The sequence below is a fragment of the Convolutriloba macropyga genome, chromosome 4 (assembly GCF_964194025.1).
Source record: "Convolutriloba macropyga chromosome 4, txConMacr16.3, whole genome shotgun sequence".
In the NCBI taxonomy this organism is placed as follows: Eukaryota; Metazoa; Xenacoelomorpha; order Acoela; family Convolutidae; genus Convolutriloba; species Convolutriloba macropyga.
This window is the reverse complement of record NC_134471.1, coordinates 25,729,429-25,752,576: the sequence shown is the minus strand read 5'-3', so window position 1 is coordinate 25,752,576 and position 23,148 is coordinate 25,729,429. Positions and strand designations below refer to the sequence as shown.

General features: G+C 31.8%; 1 protein-coding gene across 2 annotated transcripts in view; it reads right to left on the bottom strand.

Moving 5' to 3' along the window:
* The window catches only part of LOC142338341 (uncharacterized), a 76,362-nt gene that overhangs the window by 11,590 nt on the left and 41,624 nt on the right, over positions 1 to 23,148 (bottom strand). For both annotated transcript variants that reach the window (XM_075388048.1, XM_075388049.1), the window contains exon 3: positions 1,852 to 2,104. In XM_075388048.1, coding sequence (XP_075244163.1) covers positions 1,852 to 2,104 — 253 coding nt within the window. The remainder of the gene's footprint in view (positions 1 to 1,851; positions 2,105 to 23,148) is intronic.

Below are 23,148 nucleotides of genomic sequence, written 5' to 3'. Positions count from 1 at the left end.
ACAATTTTTTGGGGAGCACAATAAAGAAAATTTAGTAGACACCTCCTCTTCAGCGAAATCTAATGATATTTTTAAACCTATCATTTAGTGATTGCTGGGATTCGAAATAACTTCTGAAATTGCAACCAGAGCTCCAATGGATGAGGTTCGCGAAAACAAAACAAAACTACAGTCTGAAACTTGAAAAGTTACAAAGTCAAAGTTTTATTAAATTTTCATTTGTTTCATCTGATTTTTTAAACTAGATTTCAAATAGGGGTTTTGAAAGAAACTCTAAGCTAACTTTTTAAAATTTTTTTGAACAAATACCAGAAACGGGATTGACATTTGCAAACCAAAAACATGCAAAAGATCACTTAACCTTTAATTGAGTTAAATGTTGAGTGATTTATAAATTTTCTTATTGCTTGAAACTTCGTAAACTTCAAAATGGTACACCTTTAACAAAAAGGCAGGATTAAACATTTGAAACCTTCTTTATTTAATATTTTCGAGTGCTCAAATCTAAACCGCGGATCTCATTTCATTGATTTTTTGGTTGTCAGTAATATGTAAAAGTAGAACAAGACAGTTTAGATGATTTGCAACGGAACATTTAAAATGTAATTTAAAATGCGATGTTTCATTATGATGAGAAAATTGTTAACCTTTATGCCCATTTACTGAAACAACAGACAACTGGCAAGCCGGGCAAAATTTTTTGTCCATGAGACAGAAAAAGATGAAAAGTTTAGGAACTCTACGAACATGTCCCTCTTCGTGTAACTTCTTTATAAACATGCCTTGTCAAATTGGTTTTCACTCTTTGACAATATCTGAACAGTTTGCAGTTTCATAAAAAGTTTGACGATTGAATAGTTACTTTCAAAACACGGAAGCAAACAGCTGGTTGTTGCCGTGTCCATCATTTTGGGCACTGTCGCAAAACAGCTCTGGCAACAAAAATAATTGTGCCGTGAAATGTTCACTCACAAAATTTTATTCCAAATAATTTCCGACTAATGAAGTCAAAATTATCTATAGCTGTTTCCATCGTTCATAGTATATCTCTTCATTTGCATATTGCACTCTTGAAAGCTCGACTCTAATTTTTTATGAAAAGACTTTAGCTGGACTCATGAAAAGACTTAAACTTGTTGCTGGATCGTGTAATTATAGTCAATGTTGGCCCCCACCACTAGACTTTTAAAGTCTTTTCATATGTCTGCACCTAGACCTGAGTGGAAGCAGATGTTGTACTCATCCTCTGAACATGAAGAAAAATAAAATTAAACAAGAACAAACAACTAATAGATCACTCATCATCAGTTTTTTTTATAGAAGACTTATTGAAAAAGACCCATAGTTTTGAAAAAGTAGTTAACAAACTTTTTGGCATTAAGTATTAGAGGCATTTAAGGTATAAGATGGGCCTAATGTTTATGAAAACATGTTTTACTATTTAGTTTCTTGCTTCGCAATAATAAAGTTTACAATTCTTATTCGGTTCTCGATTTAACTATATCCCAGGTTTGGGTCCAGACCCAAATTGAGCTATGATCAGAGTTTCCAGACCAAAATGACCACCGATCATGCTTTTCAGACGGAAATAACCTCTGCTCAGACTTTCTAGACCATAGTACTTTTTTACTTCCATAGGAATCAGTTTCCACATTAACAGGGCCTTTTTAGCAGCACATGCTCATTGTCTATTTCATTAACCAATAGTTCTGAATCTAAAGTTGCTTTCGTTTCACGCAGCAACGTTTTCACAAATACTGGATTTTTGACCACCTCATTCGATTTTTTTTCAAAAAACGCCGCCATGTTATTGATTTTACGAATATTTCAACTCAAATAGTAAATTCTTACTCTTTAGAGCTAAGTCATTGCTCATATCGCCGTCGAAGTTTCCCAAAAGACCTCTCAGTTTTCCCACTGCATCCGATGGAGGCGAAATTCCTAAATTGAGAATTTTGTTTCCGGCTTCATCCGAGACAATAATAGCTGAGATGACCAAGCCTGATTCAATCATGCGCAGGGTAAATTCAGTCTGAATTTTGCTGCCGCTGCCACTGCGCATCAATGACAAGAAGACTGCATCTCTTTCTACAGAAGGTGCCTCCTGAAACATTATATTCAATTAAAAATTGAAACTTGAATTTTGCCAATTTGATAGTCAAGATATAAATTGGTAAAAGCATAATTCCTGGAACAAAAAGGATTCTCGTCAGACAAAAAATAGTCTGGCAACCTGAGCAAAAACCATATGTTGCTTTAGTTAGTTTTGCTTAATAATAATAATTTTGGTTCCGGCGTAATCGCAGCGGAACAGCATTAGGCCTACAGTAGCCTGTTCTCAGCTGCTCTTTTCTTATTACTGCCCACATTTCAGACTGATCTTTTTATGAGCAGCACTGCTCTTTTGTTGGTAACTTTGGCCGATTTTTTTGCGTCTGAAACTTTCACTTGGTACAATCATTGCAGCCAACTTTGGTCAGGCTATGGTCAACCTGAAGCTATGGTTAAGTAAGAGTTCATCCTTACACAGACAACTTCACGGAGGCAGGGGATTGAACTCTCAATCATTGCCGTGTGAATCACACACCTTACCTCTCGGTTATCACGACAATATAATATAAAGGCAATCCTGCAATTGAGTGTAATAAGAATGATCGAATAATGATTCAACGATTAAATTGAATGTGTACGTGAAAGTGTAACAATGTGTACGTGAAAGTAAACAATGCTTCTGATGTTGTCAACTTGAGAAATCCGGTTGTGAGAAATCCCTTCAAATGGCCTCACAATTCGATGATGACTGACGATGACAAAGTTATGAGATTATACGCCTCAATGTCGCCAGATCAAAAACGGCTCATGGGAGAAAAACTGAATCATTGTGAAACACAATGATCATTTTTTCGTCTATCACCCCTTGCCTTCAAATCGATTGAATGATCAAACAAAACTTTCAGTTCTCAGTGCATACTGAGAACTTTCACTTGGTACAATCATTGCAGCCAACTTTGGTCAGGCTATGGTCAACCTGAAGCTATGGTTAAGTAAGAGTTCATCCTTACACAGACAACTTCACGGAGGCAGGGGATTGAACTCTCAATCATTGCCGTGTGAATCACACACCTTACCTCTCGGTTATCACGACAATGTAATATAAAGGCAATCCTGCAATTGAGTGTAATAAAAATGATCGAATAATGATTCAACGATTAAATTGAATGGCCATACTTTTACCTCCGCTTTTTAACGGATCAACAACACAAAACCATCGTCACACAAAGTCACTGAATAACAGCAAATTTAACATTTGACATTGCGCTTTAGGAGGTAATTCTGTTTTTAAAGAGTGCAACTCTACAAAACTTCGAAATTGAACGTAGATACGATAAATAGAATTTCGCAACAAGAGTCTAACTGCGCAATTATTGATGGAGAGGTAGTTATATACAACCAAAGCTAAACGAAGTGAACAGTATATTCATTCGAAGGACTGTCATTTGGCATAAAGTTTGTGGCATGGCGTTATTTTTTGTTTCAAAAGAAATGATTGCGCTTTTAGAGGTCGGCTGCGCTCTAGCTTAACTTTTAAGTGACCGATTGCGTTCAAAAACATCAAGTGCTGAAATTCAAAACACCATTGTTTGTTCAATTTATAGACAAGTTTGCTCATTTAAACTCAGTTTTTTGCAATTTCATAATTACCCATGGAATCTATTGATGCTCTTATTGCTGGAATCACTGATGAGGCTACAAAAGCAGTTGTGCTGGCTGTTGTACAACAACTAAAGGAGCATCAAGACCAATGTGATCAGAGGTTTGCTGAATTATGGGACTTTGTATCAGCTCTTGACAACAGATTAAGGGAGCAAGAAAGGTACACCAGTAAAGATTCTATAATTATCGATAACCCGCCCTGTGATGCTCGACATGAGGAGACTTTTCTACCTCAGCTTCTTGTTTTTCTCAATAAAAAGTACAAGAAAAATGATATTACGATTTCGGAATCGAGATTAAAAGCATACCATATACTTCCTGGACCCGTACCCCTGCAAGATAATTTATTGCCTTCAATCATTGTCCAATTTGTTCACTTCAGTGATAAAGCCGAGATATACAAAAATCGTAGGATGCTTAAATCGATTTAAAACGAAATCAACAACAAAAATATTTGGATGATAGAAAGACTCCCTCCATTAGATGCGTTTGTCAAAAAGCTTGCTGAAAATAAAAATCTCATAGCGGTCAGCAATAATTGCAGAGTCTCGGTGATGTCCAAAAACAATAGCGGTAACAATGTGTACGTGAAAGTAAACAATGCTTCTGATGTTGTCAACTTGAGAAATCCGGTTGTGAGAAATCCCTTCAAATGGCCTCACAATTCGATGATGACTGACGATGACAAAGTTATGAGATTATACGCCTCAATGTCGCCAGATCAAAAACGGCTCATGGGAGAAAAACTGAATCATTGTGAAACACAATGATCATTTTTTCGTCTATCACCCCTTGCCTTCAAATCGATTGAATGATCAAACAAAACTTTCAGTTCTGAGTGCATAACAAAAAACATAACGAATATTTGAGCTTTATCCTGTTTCTCATTCACACTTTAACTTTCAAATTAAGCCCTTTGAGTTTTTTGGATAACTTTTTTCGGCTAAGGGTCTATGTTCCAAAGAGGTACAATTGAGACAATTACTTACAAAATTATATAATAAACACATGTTAAATTGCGACTTCCGCGATTTGACTGTGGTGTTTCTAATTTTTGGTTACTAGACGTTCTTTTTCTTGCGAATCGGACTCATGGTTTAACGAAATAAAACAGAATTGCGACTTTCTCGATTCTCTCAAACTCTTAAGATGGTCACAGTCAAACAGGATTAAGACCTGCGCAAATCCTGGTACCAATTGAAACTTTATTCGATGTAAATTATTTGTTGACTACTCTTAATTTGCGACTTCCGCAAATTACGAGTGCTAAATAGTTTTTTTTTAATTTTTTTTGTTTTAAATTTGATTACTGAGCAATTTCTTGAATTGATATTTTATTTTTAAGAAAGCTGTTTGTTTCTAAAAAACTAAAGGAACGCATGACGTTAACTTTTGTGTATCATATGGGATTTAAAGTTTTGCTTCAGAACATCCGTTAAATTCAAAAAAAACTTTGATGACCTTGAAGTTTTCTTACATCATCTTGATACAAAGCCTCACATTATTGCTCCGACTGAAACCTGGACATCCGAAAAAACATTAAAAGCATCATTTCAGCTGACAGGTTACTCCAAGTTGATAACTTGTGATAGAGAGAGTAGAGGTGGTGGTGTGGGATTTCTTGTCAGTGATGAACTCTCGGTAGAAATAATACAAAAGACAACTAAAAGGCACCAACAAATCCTTACTGTAGAAATAGAAACCGGCGAGAGCAAGTGTTTAGTAACTGTTTTATACAAAGCGCCAAATTACTCAACCGACAATTTTACAGATGATCTGATAGAACACTTCGAGAATACAAAAAGCGACGTCGATTCACGTATTCTGTGCGGTGATTTCAATACAGATATTAGAAAATTGAAAAAAATAGTACAAAACTAATAGAATTTCCCAAGTTATTTGATTATCATTTAAAAAACATCTATGATTGTACACGTGAAACTGTAAATAGCCAAAGTGCAATTGACTTTTTTTTGCTAATCACAATTGCAAGTTCTATGTAGAGAAAACCAAAATTTCAGATCATTATTCGATCTTTCTAGAACTAGACATTGCAACAAAAAATAGTGTTCCCCCTGTCCAAAGTTGATCAAACAACTACACAAGCTTAAAGATGAGAACTTATGTCTTGATATTATTTTTGGCTCTACAAAAAGTTTCAGGAAAATAGAAACTTTATCAAATCTTTAGAGTTAAATGATGTCTTTACTGTCATTCAGGAGTTGATTTTAAAGGCCAAGGAAACTTATATACCCAAAAAGACTATTTTCTTTAGAAGTGGTTGTAAAAACAGCTGGGTTACCAATAAAATTAAAAACTTGTCGCAGAAAAAACACATTTTATGGACTAAATATCTTAAAAGCAAGCTCGAGGAAGACAAAGTGAAGTACAAAGTAGTAAGTAACCGGCTGAAGGCACTCTGCCGGCTGACTAAAACTGAACACTTTGAAAAGAAAGTCTCTTCTAAACATAGTTCCCGGACTTTATTCCACCTAGCTAAAGACATTAGAAACGACCAGAATGAAAACAGAAGTATTTGTGATCAATTCAATGATTTTTTTGTGAACATTGATCATCAACTAGCAAATAAAGAGGTTTGTCAAGACAATCTGAGACAAGTAAAAACTGTCACAAATACCTTATTTCTCCAAAAAACCAAAAATTCTGAAGTATACAAGATAATTAATAGTCTACCAAACAAAAGTTCGGAGGACTGCTACGGTTTAAGCAGTCTATTACTAAAAGTTGTAAATCCAGTGGTGTGTGATTTGCTTGCTGATCAGTTCAATAGGTGTATAGATGAAAATGAATTTCCCGAAGTTTTGAAATTAGCTAAGGTTTTGCCGTTTCACAAGAGCGGTGATCGAAACGACGCTGGTAGTTTTCGACCAATCTCTTTACTACCAATTATTAGTAAAGTTTTTGAAAAACTTTTGTTCAAACGAATTTAAGATTTTCTCAATGTCAACAGGGTTTTATCGCCCAGCCATTTTGAGTTTAGAAGCAAACGTAGTACCATTGATGCGGTTGCAGAAGTTGTTGAGTTTTTAGGAACAAATAGAAATCTTAAGACACCATCTAGCTGTACCTTCATTGATTTAACTAAAGCTTTTGACACGGTGGACCATGATATTCTGTTTAAAAAATGTTATGCATACGGACTCAGAGGGAAAATATTCAGTATTTTACAATCTTTCCTTGCTAATCGATCACAATATGTAAAAATTTAGAATCAGACTTCATGTAAAAAAGCAATAAGCATCGGTGTGCCTCAGGGTTCAGTCTTGGGTCCCTTACTATTTCGGCTATACATAAATGATCTACCTGCAGTATGCCAGCATTCGAAAGTAACTATGTTTGCAGATGATACAAATTGAACTGCTCATGATCTAAACATTCTCAACAAAGACATGACAAATGTAGTGAATTGGATGTCTGCTAACAAATTGACTGTTAATTTTGAGAAAACGAATATTGTTGTTTTTAACAAAAGCGAAAAACAAAACTCAAACAAGTTAACTATAGGTCAGAAAACAATTGAGAGCAAAGACACAGCTAAATATTTAGGAATACACATTGACAAAGAACTTAATTTCAGAAAGCATATTAAAATGGTCCAACAAAAACTTCAACAAATCACATCAAATTTATTTCAATTGAAACGTTTTTTCAGACAGAAAACTATGGTAAAACTTTACAAAGCTTATGTTCAACCAGTAATTCATTATGGGGCTCTTATCTATGGGTGTGCTAATAAAACAGATCTTAAAGACCTAGAGTGGTCAAAAAACAAAATTTTGAGAATTATATTTTCTTTAAAAAAAACTGAAAGCTTGAGAGATTTGAAAAATAGAGAAAAAATTTATTCGGTTTTCGAAATACATATTTATGAGCTGTTCAAAATAATGTCCAGATGTGTTCGACAGGATCACAATAACGAAGTTTTCAAAAACATGATAACCGAAGATGAAATTGTCAAAAGTATGGGTGTTCAGGGACGAAAAAAACCTTTAAAAACAAGAGAAAGAGCTACTACTGAGAGAACTAACAAAAATGATAAAGCTCAAATTTGTCCAGAGGAGACATCACTCTGACAGGTCCATTGACCTATTTGATGTTCTCCCCAAATGCATATAACTTCTTGATTGTAATTTGTTTGTGTAATCATTAAGTGAATTACTCGATATGTATTTGGAAAAATTCATTATTATTATTATTATTAATTAATAGCTCGATAAGTCAAAAACTGAAGTCTAAAGCACATCTAAGAATAATTAGAGAAATACGTTTACTTGTAGTAATTGATTAGTCTACGAGAGCACAATTGAGGTAGAGCGTTGTACAATTGTAACGAATCCAGGATTGAATCAGTGACGTTGTGGTACACTGTTGACCCCCACATGCACTGAATTCATTACCTAACCCCTATACTTTGTACAATCCTTTAATTATTCATTTATTTTCCACATTGTCATAAAAAGAAGTATGACCAGGAATGTAAATCAAATTTGTCTCCGATGCTCATTTGAGATTCATACTTTACAAAACATAACTTGAGATCATATGGTAATTTAATCTGTATAGTTTTAAAAACTCATGTTCCTATCAGAGACGTCCAATGAAAGAGCAACGCGGTTCTCCGTATCCATACCATATGGATTACTGTATGGCATGGCGCAGTCAAACAGTAAAACTTCCTCTAGAATACGTCTAAGAATCGAACCAATTGGGCAAAAAGCATGAAGCGAACCTCCAGTACCATGGAAGAAAAGGAAACCATACAAGAAACTCGCGTTGTTAGCAAAGGAAAACATAGATCTAACAAAACTAGTGGGACCTACTCCAAAGAACGCCAGATCACATTACGAACCCATATAAGAAGAACCAAATTATGACCCAACTCCAACATGCAAACGCGAACGCCGCACTCGAAACGTGCAACTCAGGACGAATTGGCAAAATAGATATAGGAATATGAGCAACTTGGGGTTGTGCGGGATAAGACTGTGAAAATATCAGACGAGAAATCTTGTTCGTTGCTCATTATCAACATTCGAAAGGAAGGTACCTAACAAATCAATTAACAGCACCCACAAAGGAGGATAAATCAATCGAAATAAAGACTTATGGAATCTACTGGAACGAACTTTCAGCACTGTGGCAAAGATAAACCTTGATAAATTTACGATCTGGAGCAGAAAGTACAAAGAAGACGAATCGATGGAACAAATTTATAGGGTGACTACAGAGATTGCAGAAAATAGCGATTTATAACATCTAGAGAGCGAGTTGATCAGAAATAGTTTAATTTTTCAAAAGAGGAACTGCAATATTCAGAGCGAACTACTCATAGAAACAGTTAGTCCAGAACGAGCACAACAACTCGTGAAGATAATTTTACACAAGAATTGAAAAACCAAACACTTATAGAAAGCAACACAAGTGATTTAGTTACACCGCAAGCACTGAAATTCGAAAAAGTGTCGGCACTGGAGACACGAGCATTGGGTTACAGGAGAAATCGCACACAACGACGATGCCCACAGGATTTTGTAAAAAAAACAACAGCCGAATCTGCGGATTATTGATTGAGAAACACTGTAAATTATAAAGCCCGACAAAAGGACAAACAAGTAGATAATGCAATCTAAGAGATCTTGTCTTGAGGGTATGCAGACTCTCACACAAATCCACAATTAGACAGGCTGACAGAGATGTCAAACACTTAAATCAGGAAAACAATTCCGTCAAAATTTAACGAACACTGCTTTTCGAGACAAATCGACTTCAGACGACTATTCAATTTTGTGAACCAACGGGACAGAAAACAAATATAGGTAAACATAAATTTCAAAAACGTGAAAAGTAGAGCACTGGGTGATTCAAGGAGCACCTACATAAAACTTAACAAGTTATTATCACCCAAATTACACCAATTCACGCCAAAAATCACCTCGAGCACTTATGATTCGAAAAAAATTTGAATTTAACCGATCAAAACTATTGGTTCTTTGAAGTGTAGAGAAGAGTCAAGCGGATAGACAGTGGAAATCAAGAAATATTGGATAGTACCGGGTGGTCACCAGCCGTCAATTGGAGGTGAATTTTTTGAAGCAGTAAATTATTAATCAATTTATGAGGCATTTGTCTTTTACATTTGAGAGTCGCAAATAAGCATACTAGCCTAATAGTCCGTTCAGGACTATCGAAACATCCTGTAGATATTACAAAGCCTAAAAATTTTTTTCAACACACCAAAAAAGTAGACTCATTCCAATTAATCAAACAGAAAAAGTCCAGTATCTTACAAAATTATTATCTAAGAGTCATGTCGAGAAATTAGGACGTTGTTCAGACAAACATTTGATTTTTTCACCAGTGATAAAAATCTTTAAACGAAATCTTTAAGTCTGTTAAAATTTCATTATACTCAAAACCACTAAACAAAGCAAAAACAAAAACAATTATCGATTGCCAAACATTGAAGTTTTAATGGGAAAATACAGAAAATAATTATAGTAGTAAGAAACCAGTACACTTGAGATCACTTTTTGGCTCTTTTTACCCAAACGTGTTCGATCATGCGCGCGGATGAAAAGTTCTTGGCAATTATTCCCTGTATGTTAGGATTGTTGCCTGAAATTTTAATGGACTTACCTTTTTGAACAGGACATGTTGGCTTGCCTCTTTAATAAGGTATATAAACACACTGTGGAGAATACTGTCTGTAAGCCCGGCAAATGCCTAAGGGCTTCAAATCCACTCTATATTTGTCATGAACACTTTTGCGTAGAAATCTGGGCTTCTAATGTGAATAAACTATATATTGGTACTGCGTAATCAGGGTTAATTCCTGCATACGCAACTTTGAAGCACACAAGTTTATAAGTTTATGAGGGATATTTAAACCCTGTGAAGAAGATTGTTTGTATACAAACGTTTGCGGGCTATAAATCCAGTGAACACTTTTGCGCAGTAGCAGAAATCTGGGTGTCTAATGTGAATAATCTATGTATTGGTATTGCGTCTCACGTTGAAGATTTTGTTTTTTAACTACATGTGAAACGTCTGGGTTGGAAGCGTTCTACTTGCTGATGAAATTATTACCTATGGGCTATTTTTAGAACACAAACTCAAACTCGAACTCGTCTGGCTCAGACTGTTAATAGACTTCCCTTTCATTTATTACACAATAAGCCATATGATTCAGACGTATTACATTTTGACGAAATTCGTATCCGAAAACAACAAGTTCGAACACGATAAAAGGAAGTAATTGATTCTTCAATAGAATTTATATAAAAAAGGAACAAAAAAGCATTCTGAAAGATAATAATTTACTGAAACTTTGACCTCATCAACTGTTGTTTTGTCCAGCAAAGAACAATTGACAGGGAAGACAATCTTCGATTGAAAAGAACACAAGTTGAGAGTAACTTCTACCCCCGCAATTTAAATCAGGTTAATTCATCATTTGAAAAGAATTCACCGTTTGTAGTTATACTAAGAAGTTAGGTCCTTGAGGAATCTGAAAAGTATAGAAACATCTTGTTTTTAGTTTTGAAGGATCTATCAGAAAAACGAGTGGTGTCAAGAAGAACAGTTGGGTGGAACAACATCTTGTCACTTTGGTTGCAGAGAGCATACGGACCCAAAAGACGGAAAAAAACTCTTGTTTGAATTCCGAGGGCTTCAAAAACAAATTGACATAAGAAAGCAAAAAAAGGAGAACATCTGGAAACCAGAAGAGCAGCATTTTTTGTCTATCCTCAGAGCGCATCGAGAATCCCTAGACAAGTGGAGTGGTTCAAAACAGTATACTTTTGGAAAGTAAGTTAAAAAATCTTCTTTAATCATCACTTACCTCCGCCATCATTTCAACCTATATAACTCACCCACGGATTAAGAAAAGGTACCAAAATAGTTAAAAATTAGCATCCCTTAATCATCAGGATGCAATTTTTCGCTATGTTTTAAAGGAGAGGAGCTGAGATTAGTCGATTAGCAAATAATTAAGAAACATATTTAGTTGTTAAGATTGTATCACAAAATTTATGACCTATCAGATGTGAAATATGAAAACTACTTTAAACTAGCACAAATATACTTTAAAAAACATCACTTTTGCTCATACAACATATGTATGAGTCAGCAGAGGTCAATTGTACATCATTTTTTCCCTCTTAATGTACAAGTCCTAGAGAAAAATTTCTTAAGGAAAAGTTGTTCCATCAGTGAAAACTAACACAAAACTCTTTAAAAAACATCAATTTTTCTCACATAATGTATGTATGAGTCATCAAAGGTCAATTGTACATCATTTTTTTCCTCTTAATGTACAAGTCCTAGAGAAAAGTTTCTTAAGGAAAAGTTGTTCCAATAGTAAAAACTAACACAAATATACTTTAAAAAGCATCACTTTTGCTCATGCAACATATGTTTGAGTCATCAAAGGTCAATTGTACATCATTTTTTTTCCTCTTAATGTACAATTTCTAGAGAAAAGTTTCTTAAGGAAAAGTTGTTCCATTAGTAAAAACTAACACAAATATACTTTAAAAAACATCAACTTTGCTCATATAACATATGTATGAGTCATCAAAGGTCAATTGTACATCATTTTTTTCCTCTTAATGTACAAGTTCTAGAGAAAAGTTTCTTAAGGAAAAGTTGTTCCATTAGTGAAAACTAACACAAATATACTTTAAAAAACATCAATTTTGCTCATATAACTTATGTATGAGTCATCAAAGGTCAATTGTACATCAATTTTTTTCCTCTTAATGTACAAGTTCTAGAGAAAAGTTTCTTAAGGAAAAGTTGTTCCATTAGTGAAAACTAACACAAATATACTTTAAAAACATCAACTTTGCTCATGTAACATATGTATGAGTCATCAAAGGTCAATTGTACATCGTTTTTTTCCTCTTAATTTACAAGTCCTAGAGAAAAATTTTTAAGGAAAAGTTGTTCCATTAGTGAAAACTAGCACAAATATACTTTAAAAAACATCAATTTTGCTCATATAACTTATGTAAGAGTCATCAAAGGTCAATTGTACATCATTTTTTTCCTCTTAATGTACAAGTCCTAGAGAAAAGTTTCTTAAGGAAAAATTGTTCCATTAGTGAAAACTAACACAAAACTACTTTAAAAAACATCAATTTTGCTCACATAACATATCTATGAGTCGTCAAAGGTCAATTGTACATCATTTTTTTCCTCTTAATGTACAAGTCCTGGAGAAAAGTTTCTTAAGGAAAAGTTGTTCCAATAGTAAAAACTAACACAAAACTGCTTTAAAGAACATCAATTTTGCTCACATAATATATGTATGAGTCATCAAAGGTCAATTGTACATCATATTTTTCCTCTTAATTTACAAGTCCTAGAGAAAAATTTTTTAAGGAAAAGTTGTTGCATTAGTGAAAACTAGCACAAATATACTTTAAAAAACATCAATTTTGCTCACATAACATATGTATGAGTCATCAAATGTCAATTGTACATCATTTTTTTCCTCTTTATGTACAAGTTCTAGAAAAAAATTTCTTAAGGAAAAGTTGTTCCATCAGTGAAAACTAACACAAAACTACTTTAAAAAACATCAATTTTTCTCACATAATATATGTATGAGTCATCAAAGGTCAATTGTACATCATTTTTTTCCTCTTAATGTACAAGTCCTAGAGAAAAGTTTCTTAAGGAAAAGTTGTTCCAATAGTGAAAACTAACACAAATATACTTTAAAAAACATCAATTTTGCTCATATAACATATGTATGAGTCATCAAATGTCAATTATACATCATTTTTTTTTCCTCTTAATGTACAAGTTCTGGAGAAAAGTTTCTTAAGGAAAAGTTGTTCCATTAGTGAAAACTAACACAAATACACTTTAAAAAACATCAACTTTGCTCATATAACATATGTATGAGTCATCAAAGGTCAATTGTACATCGTTTTTTTCCTCTTAATGTACAAGTCCTAGAGAAAAATTTTTTAAGGAAAAGTTGTTCCATTAATGAAAACTAGCACAAATATACTTTAAAAAACATCACTTTTGCTCATACAACATATGTATGAGTCATCAGAGGTCAATTGTACATCGTTTTTTTCCTCTTAATGTACAAGGCCTAGAGAAAAATTTTTTAAGGAAAAGTTGTTCCATTAATGAAAACTAGCACAAATATACTTTAAAAAACATCACTTTTGCTCATACAACATATGTATGAGTCATCAGAGGTCAATTGTACATCATTTTTTCCCTCTTAATGTACAAGTCCTAGAGAAAAATTTCTTAAGGAAAAGTTGTTCCATCAGTGAAAACTAACACAAAACTACTTTAAAAAACATCAATTTTTCTCACATAATGTATGTATGAGTCATCAAAGGTCAATTGTACATCATTTTTTTTCTCTTAATGTACAAGTCCTAGAGAAAAGTTTCTTAAGGAAAAGTTGTTCCAATAGTAAAAACTAACACAAATATACTTTTAAAAAAAATCAATTTTGCTCATATAACATATGTATGAGTCATCAAATGTCAATTGTACATCATTTTTTTTTCCTCTTAATGTACAAGTTCTGGAGAAAAGTTTCTTAAGGAAAAGTTGTTCCATTAGTGAAAACTAACACAAATACACTTTAAAAAACATCAACTTTGCTCATATAACATATGTATGAGTCATCAAAGGTCAATTGTACATCGTTTTTTTCCTCTTAATGTACAAGTCCTAGAGAAAAATTTTTTAAGGAAAAGTTGTTCCATTAATGAAAACTAGCACAAATATACTTTAAAAAACATCACTTTTGCTCATACAACATATGTATGAGTCATCAGAGGTCAATTGTACATCATTTTTTCCCTCTTAATGTACAAGTCCTAGAGAAAAATTTCTTAAGGAAAAGTTGTTCCAATAGTGAAAACTAACACAAATATACTTTAAAAAACATCAATTTTGCTCATATAACATATGTATGAGTCATCAAATGTCAATTATACATCATTTTTTTTTTCCTCTTAAAGTACAAGTTCTGGAGAAAAGTTTCTTAAGGAAAAGTTGTTCCATTAGTGAAAACTAACACAAATACACTTTAAAAAACATCAACTTTGCTCATATAACATATGTATGAGTCATCAAAGGTCAATTGTACATCGTTTTTTTCCTCTTAATGTACAAGTCCTAGAGAAAAATTTTTTAAGGAAAAGTTGTTCCATTAATGAAAACTAGCACAAATATACTTTAAAAAACATCACTTTTGCTCATACAACATATGTATGAGTCATCAGAGGTCAATTGTACATCGTTTTTTTCCTCTTAATGTACAAGGCCTAGAGAAAAATTTTTTAAGGAAAAGTTGTTCCATTAATGAAAACTAGCACAAATATACTTTAAAAAACATCACTTTTGCTCATACAACATATGTATGAGTCATCAGAGGTCAATTGTACATCATTTTTTCCCTCTTAATGTACAAGTCCTAGAGAAAAATTTCTTAAGGAAAAGTTGTTCCATCAGTGAAAACTAACACAAAACTACTTTAAAAAACATCAATTTTTCTCACATAATGTATGTATGAGTCATCAAAGGTCAATTGTACATCATTTTTTTTCTCTTAATGTACAAGTCCTAGAGAAAAGTTTCTTAAGGAAAAGTTGTTCCAATAGTAAAAACTAACACAAATATACTTTAAAAAAAATCAATTTTGCTCATATAACATATGTATGAGTCATCAAATGTCAATTGTACATCATTTTTTTTTCCTCTTAATGTACAAGTTCTGGAGAAAAGTTTCTTAAGGAAAAGTTGTTCCATTAGTGAAAACTAACACAAATACACTTTAAAAAACATCAACTTTGCTCATATAACATATTTATGAGTCATCAAAGGTCAATTGTACATCGTTTTTTTCCTCTTAATGTACAAGTCCTAGAGAAAAATTTTTTCAGGAAAAGTTGTTCCATTAATGAAAACTAGCACAAATATACTTTAAAAAACATCACTTTTGCTCATACAACATATGTATGAGTCATCAGAGGTCAATTGTACATCATTTTTTCCCTCTTAATGTACAAGTCCTAGAGAAAAATTTCTTAAGGAAAAGTTGTTCCATCAGTGAAAACTAACACAAAACTACTTTAAAAAACATCAATTTTTCTCACATAATGTATGTATGAGTCATCAAAGGTCAATTGTACATCATTTTTTTCCTCTTAATGTACAAGTCCTAGAGAAAAGTTTCTTAAGGAAAAGTTGTTCCAATAGTAAAAACTAACACAAATATATTTTAAAAAAAATCAATTTTGCTCATATAACATATGTATGAGTCATCAAATGTCAATTGTACATCATTTTTTTTCCTCTTAATGTACAAGTTCTGGAGAAAAGTTTCTTAAGGAAAAGTTGTTCCATTAGTGAAAACTAACACAAATACACTTTAAAAAACATCAACTTTGCTCATATAACATATGTATGAGTCATCAAAGGTCAATTGTACATCGTTTTTTTCCTCTTAATGTACAAGTCCTAGAGAAAAATTTTTTAAGGAAAAGTTGTTCCATTAATGAAAACTAGCACAAATATACTTTAAAAAACATCACTTTTGCTCATACAACATATGTATGAGTCATCAGAGGTCAATTGTACATCATTTTTTCCCTCTTAATGTACAAGTCCTGGTGAAAAGTTTCTTAAGGAAAAGTTGTTCCATCAGTGAAAACTAACACAAAACTACCTTAAAAAACATCAATTTTTCTCACATAATATATGTATGAGTCATCAAACGTCAATTGTACTTCATTTTTTTCCTCTTAATGTAAAAGTCCTAGAGAAAAGTTTCTTAAGGAAAAGTTGTTCCGATAGTGAAAACTAACACAAATACACTTTAAAAAACATCAATTTTGCTCATATAACATATGTATGAGTCATCAAATGTCAATTGTACATCATTTTCTTTCCTCTTAATGTACAAGTTCTGGAGAAAAGTTTCTTAAGGAAAAGTTGTTCCTTTAGTGAAAACTAACACAAATACACTTTAAAAAACATCAACTTTGCTCATATAACATATGTATGAGTCATCAAAGGTCAATTGTACATCGTTTTTTTCCTCTTAATGTACAAGTCCTAGAGAAAAATTTTTTAAGGAAAAGTTGTTCCATTAATGAAAACTAGCACAAATATACTTTAAAAAACATCACTTTTGCTCATACAACATATGTATGAGTCATCAGAGGTCAATTGTACATCATTTTTTCCCTCTTAATGTACAAGTCCAAGAGAAAAGTTTCTTAAGGAAAAGTTGTTCCATCAGTGAAAACTAACACAAAACTACTTTAAAAAACATCAATTTTTCTCACATAATATATGTATGAGTCATCAAAGGTCAATTGTACTTCATTTTTTTCCTCTTAATGTACAAGTCCTAGAGAAAAGTTTCTTAAGGAAAAGTTGTTCCAATAGTGAAAACTAACACAAATGTACTTTAAAAAACATTAATTTTGCTCATATAACATACGTATGAGTCATCAAATGTCAATTGTATATCATTTTTTTCCCTCTTAATGTACAAGTTCTGGAGAAAAGTTTCTTAAGGAAAAGTTGTTCCATTAGTGAAAACTAGCACAAATATACTTTAAAAAACATCACTTTTGCTCATACAACATATGTATGAGTCATCAGAGGTCAATTGTACATCATTTTGTCCCTCTTAATGTACAAGTCCAAGAGAAAAGTTTCTTAAGGAAAAGTTGTTCCATCAGTGAAAACTAACACAAAACTACTTTAAAAAACATCAATTTTTCTCACATAATATATGTATGAGTCATCAAAGGTCAATTGTACTTCATTTTTTTCCTCTTAATGTACAAGTCCTAGAGAAAAGTTTCTTAAGGAAAAGTTGTTCCAATAGTGAAAACTAACACAAATGTACTTTAAAAAACATCAATTTTGCTCATATAACATACGTATGAGTCATCAAATGTCAATTGTATATCATTTTTTTCCCTCTTAATGTACAAGTTCTGGAGAAAAGTTTCTTAAGGAAAAGTTGTTCTATTAGTGAAAACTAAAACAAAACTACTTTAAAAAACATCAATTTTGCTCACATAACATATCTATGAGTCGTCAAAGTTCAATTGTACAACATTTTTTCCCTCTTAATGTACAAGTCCTGGAGAAAAGTTTCTCAAGGAAAAGTTGTTCCGTTAGTAAAAACTAACACAAAACTATTTTTAAAAACATCAATTTTGCTCACATAATATATTTATGAGTCATCAAAGGTCAATTGTACATCATTTTTTTCCTCTTAATGTACAACTCCTAGAGAAAAGTTTCTTAAGGAAAAGTTGTTCCATTAGTGAAAACTAACACAAATATACTTTAAAGAACATCAATTTTGCTCACATAACATATGTATGAGTCATCAAAGGTCAATTGTACATCATTCTTTTCCTCGTAATGTACAAATTCTAGAGAAAAGTTTTCCAAAGGAAAAGTTGTTCCATTAGTGAAAACTAACACAAAACTACTTTAAAAAACATCAATTTTGCTCACATAACATATGTATGAGTCATCAAAGGTCAATTGTACATCATTTTTTTCCTCTTTATGTACAAGTTCTAGAGAAAAGTTTCTTAAGGAAAAGTTGTTCCATTAGTAAAAACTAACACAAAACTACTTTAAAAAACATCAATTTTGCTCACATAACATATGTATGAGTCATCAAAGGTCAATTGTACATCATTTTTTTCCCCTTAATGTACAAGTTCTAGAGAAAATTTTCTTAAGGAAAAGTTGTTCCATTAGTTTAAACTAACACAAAACTACTTTAAAAAACATCACTTTTGCTCATATAACATATGTATGAGTCATCAAAGGTCAATTGTACATCATTTTTTTCCTCTTAATGTACAAGTCCTAGAGAAAAGTTTCTTAAGGAGAAGTTGTTCCATTAGTAAAAACTAACACAAAACTACTTTAAAAAACATCAATTTTGCTCACATAACATATCTATGAGTCGTCAAAGGTCAATTGTACATCATTTTTTTCCTCTTAATGTACAAGTCCTGGAGAAAAGTTTCTAAAGGAAAAGTTGTTCCATTAGTGAAAACTAACACAAAACTACTTTAAAAAACATCAATTTTGCTCACATAATATATGTATGAGTCATCAAAGGTCAATTGTACATCATTTTTTTCCTCTTAATGTACAAGTCCTAGAGAAAAGTTTCTTGAGGAAAAGTTAGTCCAATAGTGAAAACTAACACAAATATACTTTAAAAAACATCAATTTTGCTCAGATAACATATGTATGAGTCATCAAAGGTCAATTGTACATCATTTTTTTCCTCTTAATGTACAATTTCTAGAGAAAAGTTTCTTAAGGAAAAGTTGTTCCATTAGTAAAAACTAACACAAATATACTTTAAAATACATCAACTTTGCTCATATAACATATGTATGAGTCATCAAAGGTCAATTGTACATCATTTTTTTCCTCTTAATGTACAAGTTCTAGAGAAAAATTTCTTAAGGAAAAGTTGTTCCATTAGTGAAAACTAACCCAAAACTACTTTAAAAAACATCACTTTTGCTCATATAACATATGTATGAGTCATCAAAGGTCAATTGTACATCATTTTTTTCCTCTTAATGTACAAGTTCTAGAGAAAAATTTCTTAAGGAAAAGTTGTTCCATTAGTGAAAACTAACCCAAAACTACTTTAAAAACATCACTTTTGCTCATATAACATATGTATGAGTCATCAAAGGTCAATTGTACATCATTTTTTCCTCTTAATGTACGAGTCCTAGAGAAAAGTTTCTTAAGGAAGAGTTGTTCCATTAGTAAAAACTAACACAAAACTACTTTAAAAAACATCACTTTTGCTCATATAACATATGTATGAGTCATCAAAGGTCAATTGTACATCATTTTTTTCCTCTTAATGCACAAGTCCTAGAGAAAAGTTTCTTAAGGAAAAGTTGTTCCATTAGTAAAAACTAACACAAAACTACTTTAAAAAACATCAATTTTGCTCACATAACATATCTATGAGTCGTCAAAGGTCAATTATACATCATTTTTTTCCTCTTAATGTACAAGTCCTGGAGAAAAGTTTCTTAAGGAAAAGTTGTTCCATTAGTGAAAACTAACACAAATATACTTTAAAAAACATCAATTTTGCTCACATAATATATGTATGAGTCATCAAAGGTCAATTGTACATCATTTTTTCCCTCTTAATGTACAAGTCCTGGGAGAAAAGTTTCTTGAGGAAAAGTTGTTCCAATAGTGAAAACTAACACAAATATACTTTAAAAAACATCAATTTTGCTCATATAACATATGTATGAGTCATCAAAGGTCAATTGTACATCATTTTTTTCCTCTTAATGTACAAGTCCTAGAGAAAAGTTTCTTGAGGAAAAGTTAGTCCAATAGTGAAAACTAACACAAATATACTTTAAAAAACATCAATTTTGCTCAGATAACATATGTATGAGTCATCAAAGGTCAATTGTACATCATTTTTTTCCTCTTAATGTACAATTTCTAGAGAAAAGTTTCTTAAGGAAAAGTTGTTCCATTAGTAAAAACTAACACAAATATACTTTAAAATACATCAACTTTGCTCATATAACATATGTATGAGTCATCAAAGGTCAATTGTACATCATTTTTTTCCTCTTAATGTACAAGTTCTAGAGAAAAATTTCTTAAGGAAAAGTTGTTCCATTAGTGAAAACTAACCCAAAACTACTTTAAAAAACATCACTTTTGCTCATATAACATATGTATGAGTCATCAAAGGTCAATTGTACATCATTTTTTTCCTCTTAATGTACAAGTTCTAGAGAAAAATTTCTTAAGGAAAAGTTGTTCCATTAGTGAAAACTAACCTAAAACTACTTTAAAAACATCACTTTTGCTCATATAACATATGTATGAGTCATCAAAGGTCAATTGTACATCATTTTTTCCTCTTAATGTACGAGTCCTAGAGAAAAGTTTCTTAAGGAAGAGTTGTTCCATTAGTAAAAACTAACACAAAACTACTTTAAAAAACATCACTTTTGCTCATATAACATATGTATGAGTCATCAAAGGTCAATTGTACATCAATTTTTTCCTCTTAATGCACAAGTCCTAGAGAAAAGTTTCTTAAGGAAAAGTTGTTCCATTAGTAAAAACTAACACAAAACTACTTTAAAAAACATCAATTTTGCTCACATAACATATCTATGAGTCGTCAAAGGTCAATTATACATCATTTTTTTCCTCTTAATGTACAAGTCCTGGAGAAAAGTTTCTTAAGGAAAAGTTGTTCCATTAGTGAAAACTAACACAAAACTACTTTAAAAAACATCAATTTTGCTCACATAATATATGTATGAGTCATCAAAGGTCAATTGTACATCATTTTTTCCCTCTTAATGTACAAGTCCTGGGAGAAAAGTTTCTTGAGGAAAAGTTGTTCCAATAGTGAAAACTAACACAAATATACTTTAAAAAAAATCAACTTTGCTCATATAACATATGTATGAGTCATCAAAGGTCAATTGTTCATCATTTTTTTCCTCTTAATGTACAAGTTCTAGAGAAAAATTTCTTAAGGAAAAGTTGTTCCATTAGTGAAAACTAACACAAATACACTTTAAAAAACATCACTTTTGCTCATATAACATATGTATGAGTCATCAAAGGTCAATTGTACATCGTTTCTTTCCTCTTAAAGTACAAGTCCTAGAGAAAAGTTTCTTGAGGAAAAGTTAGTCCAATAGTGAAAACTAACACAAATATACTTTAAAAAACATCAATTTTGCTCATATAACATATGTATGAGTCATCAAAGGTCAATTGTACATCATTTTTTTCCTCTTAATGTACAAGTTCTAGAGAAAAATTTCTTAAGGAAAAATTTGTTCCATTAGTGAAAACTCACCCAAAACTACTTTAAAAAACATCACTTTTGCTCATATAACATAGGTATGAGTCATCAAAGGTCAATTGTACATCATTTTTTTCCTCTTAATGTACGAGTCCTAGAGAAAAGTTTCTTAAGGAAGAGTTGTTCCATTAGTGAAAACTAACACAAAACTACTTTAAAAAACATCACTTTTGCTCATATAACATATGTATGAGTCATCAAAGGTCAATTGTACATCATTTTTTTCCTCTTAATGCACAAGTCCTATAGAAAAGTTTCTTAAGGAAAAGTTGTTCCATTAGTAAAAACTAACACAAAACTACTTTAAAAAACATCAATTTTGCTCACATAACATATCTATGAGTCGTCAAAGGTCAATTGTACATCATTTTTTCCTCTTAATGTACAAGTCCTGGAGAAAAGTTTCTTAAGGAAAAGTTGTTCCATTAGTGAAAACTAACACAAAACTACTTTAAAAAACATCAATTTTGCTCACATAATATATGTATGAGTCATCAAAGGTCAATTGTACATCATTTTTTCCCTCTTAATGTACAAGTCATGGGAGAAAATTTTCTTGAGGAAAAGTTGTTCCAATAGTGAAAACTAACACAAATATACTTTAAAAAACATCAATTTTGCTCATATAACATATGTATGAGTCATCAAAGGTCAATTGTACATCATTTTTTTCCTCTTAATGTACAATTTCTAGAGAAAAGTTTCTTAAGGAAAAGTTGTTCCATTAGTAAAAACTAACACAAATATACTTTAAAAAACATCAACTTTGCTCATATAACATATGTATGAGTCATCAAAGGTCAATTGTACATCATTTTTTTCCTCTTAATGTACAAGTTCTAGAGAAAAATTTCTTAAGGAAAATTGTTCCATTAGTGAAAACTAACACAAAACTACTTTAAAAAACATCACTTTTGCTCATATAACATATGTATGAGTCATCAAAGGTCAATTGTACATCGTTTCTTTCCTCTTAATGTACAAGTCCTAGAGAAAAGTTTCTTAAGGAAAAGTTGTTCCATTAGTGAAAACTAACACAAAACTACTTTAAAAAACATCAATTTTGCTCACATAACATATCTATGAGTCGTCAAAGGTCAATTGTACATCATTTTTTCCCTCTTAATGTACAAGTCCTAGAGAAAAGTTTCTTAAGGAGAAGTTGTTCCATTAGTAAAAACTAACACAAAACTACTTTAAAAAACATCACTTTTGCTCATATAACATATGTATGAGTCATCAAAGGTCAATTGTACATCGTTTCTTTCCTCTTAATGTACAAGTCCTAGAGAAAAGTTTCTTAAGGAAAAGTTGTTCCATTAGTGAAAACTAACACAAAACTACTTTAAAAAACATCAATTTTGCTCACATAACATATCTATGAGTCGTCAAAGGTCAATTGTACATCATTTTTTTCCTCTTAATGTACAAGTCCTAGAGAAAAGTTTCTTAAGGAGAAGTTGTTCCATTAGTAAAAACTAACA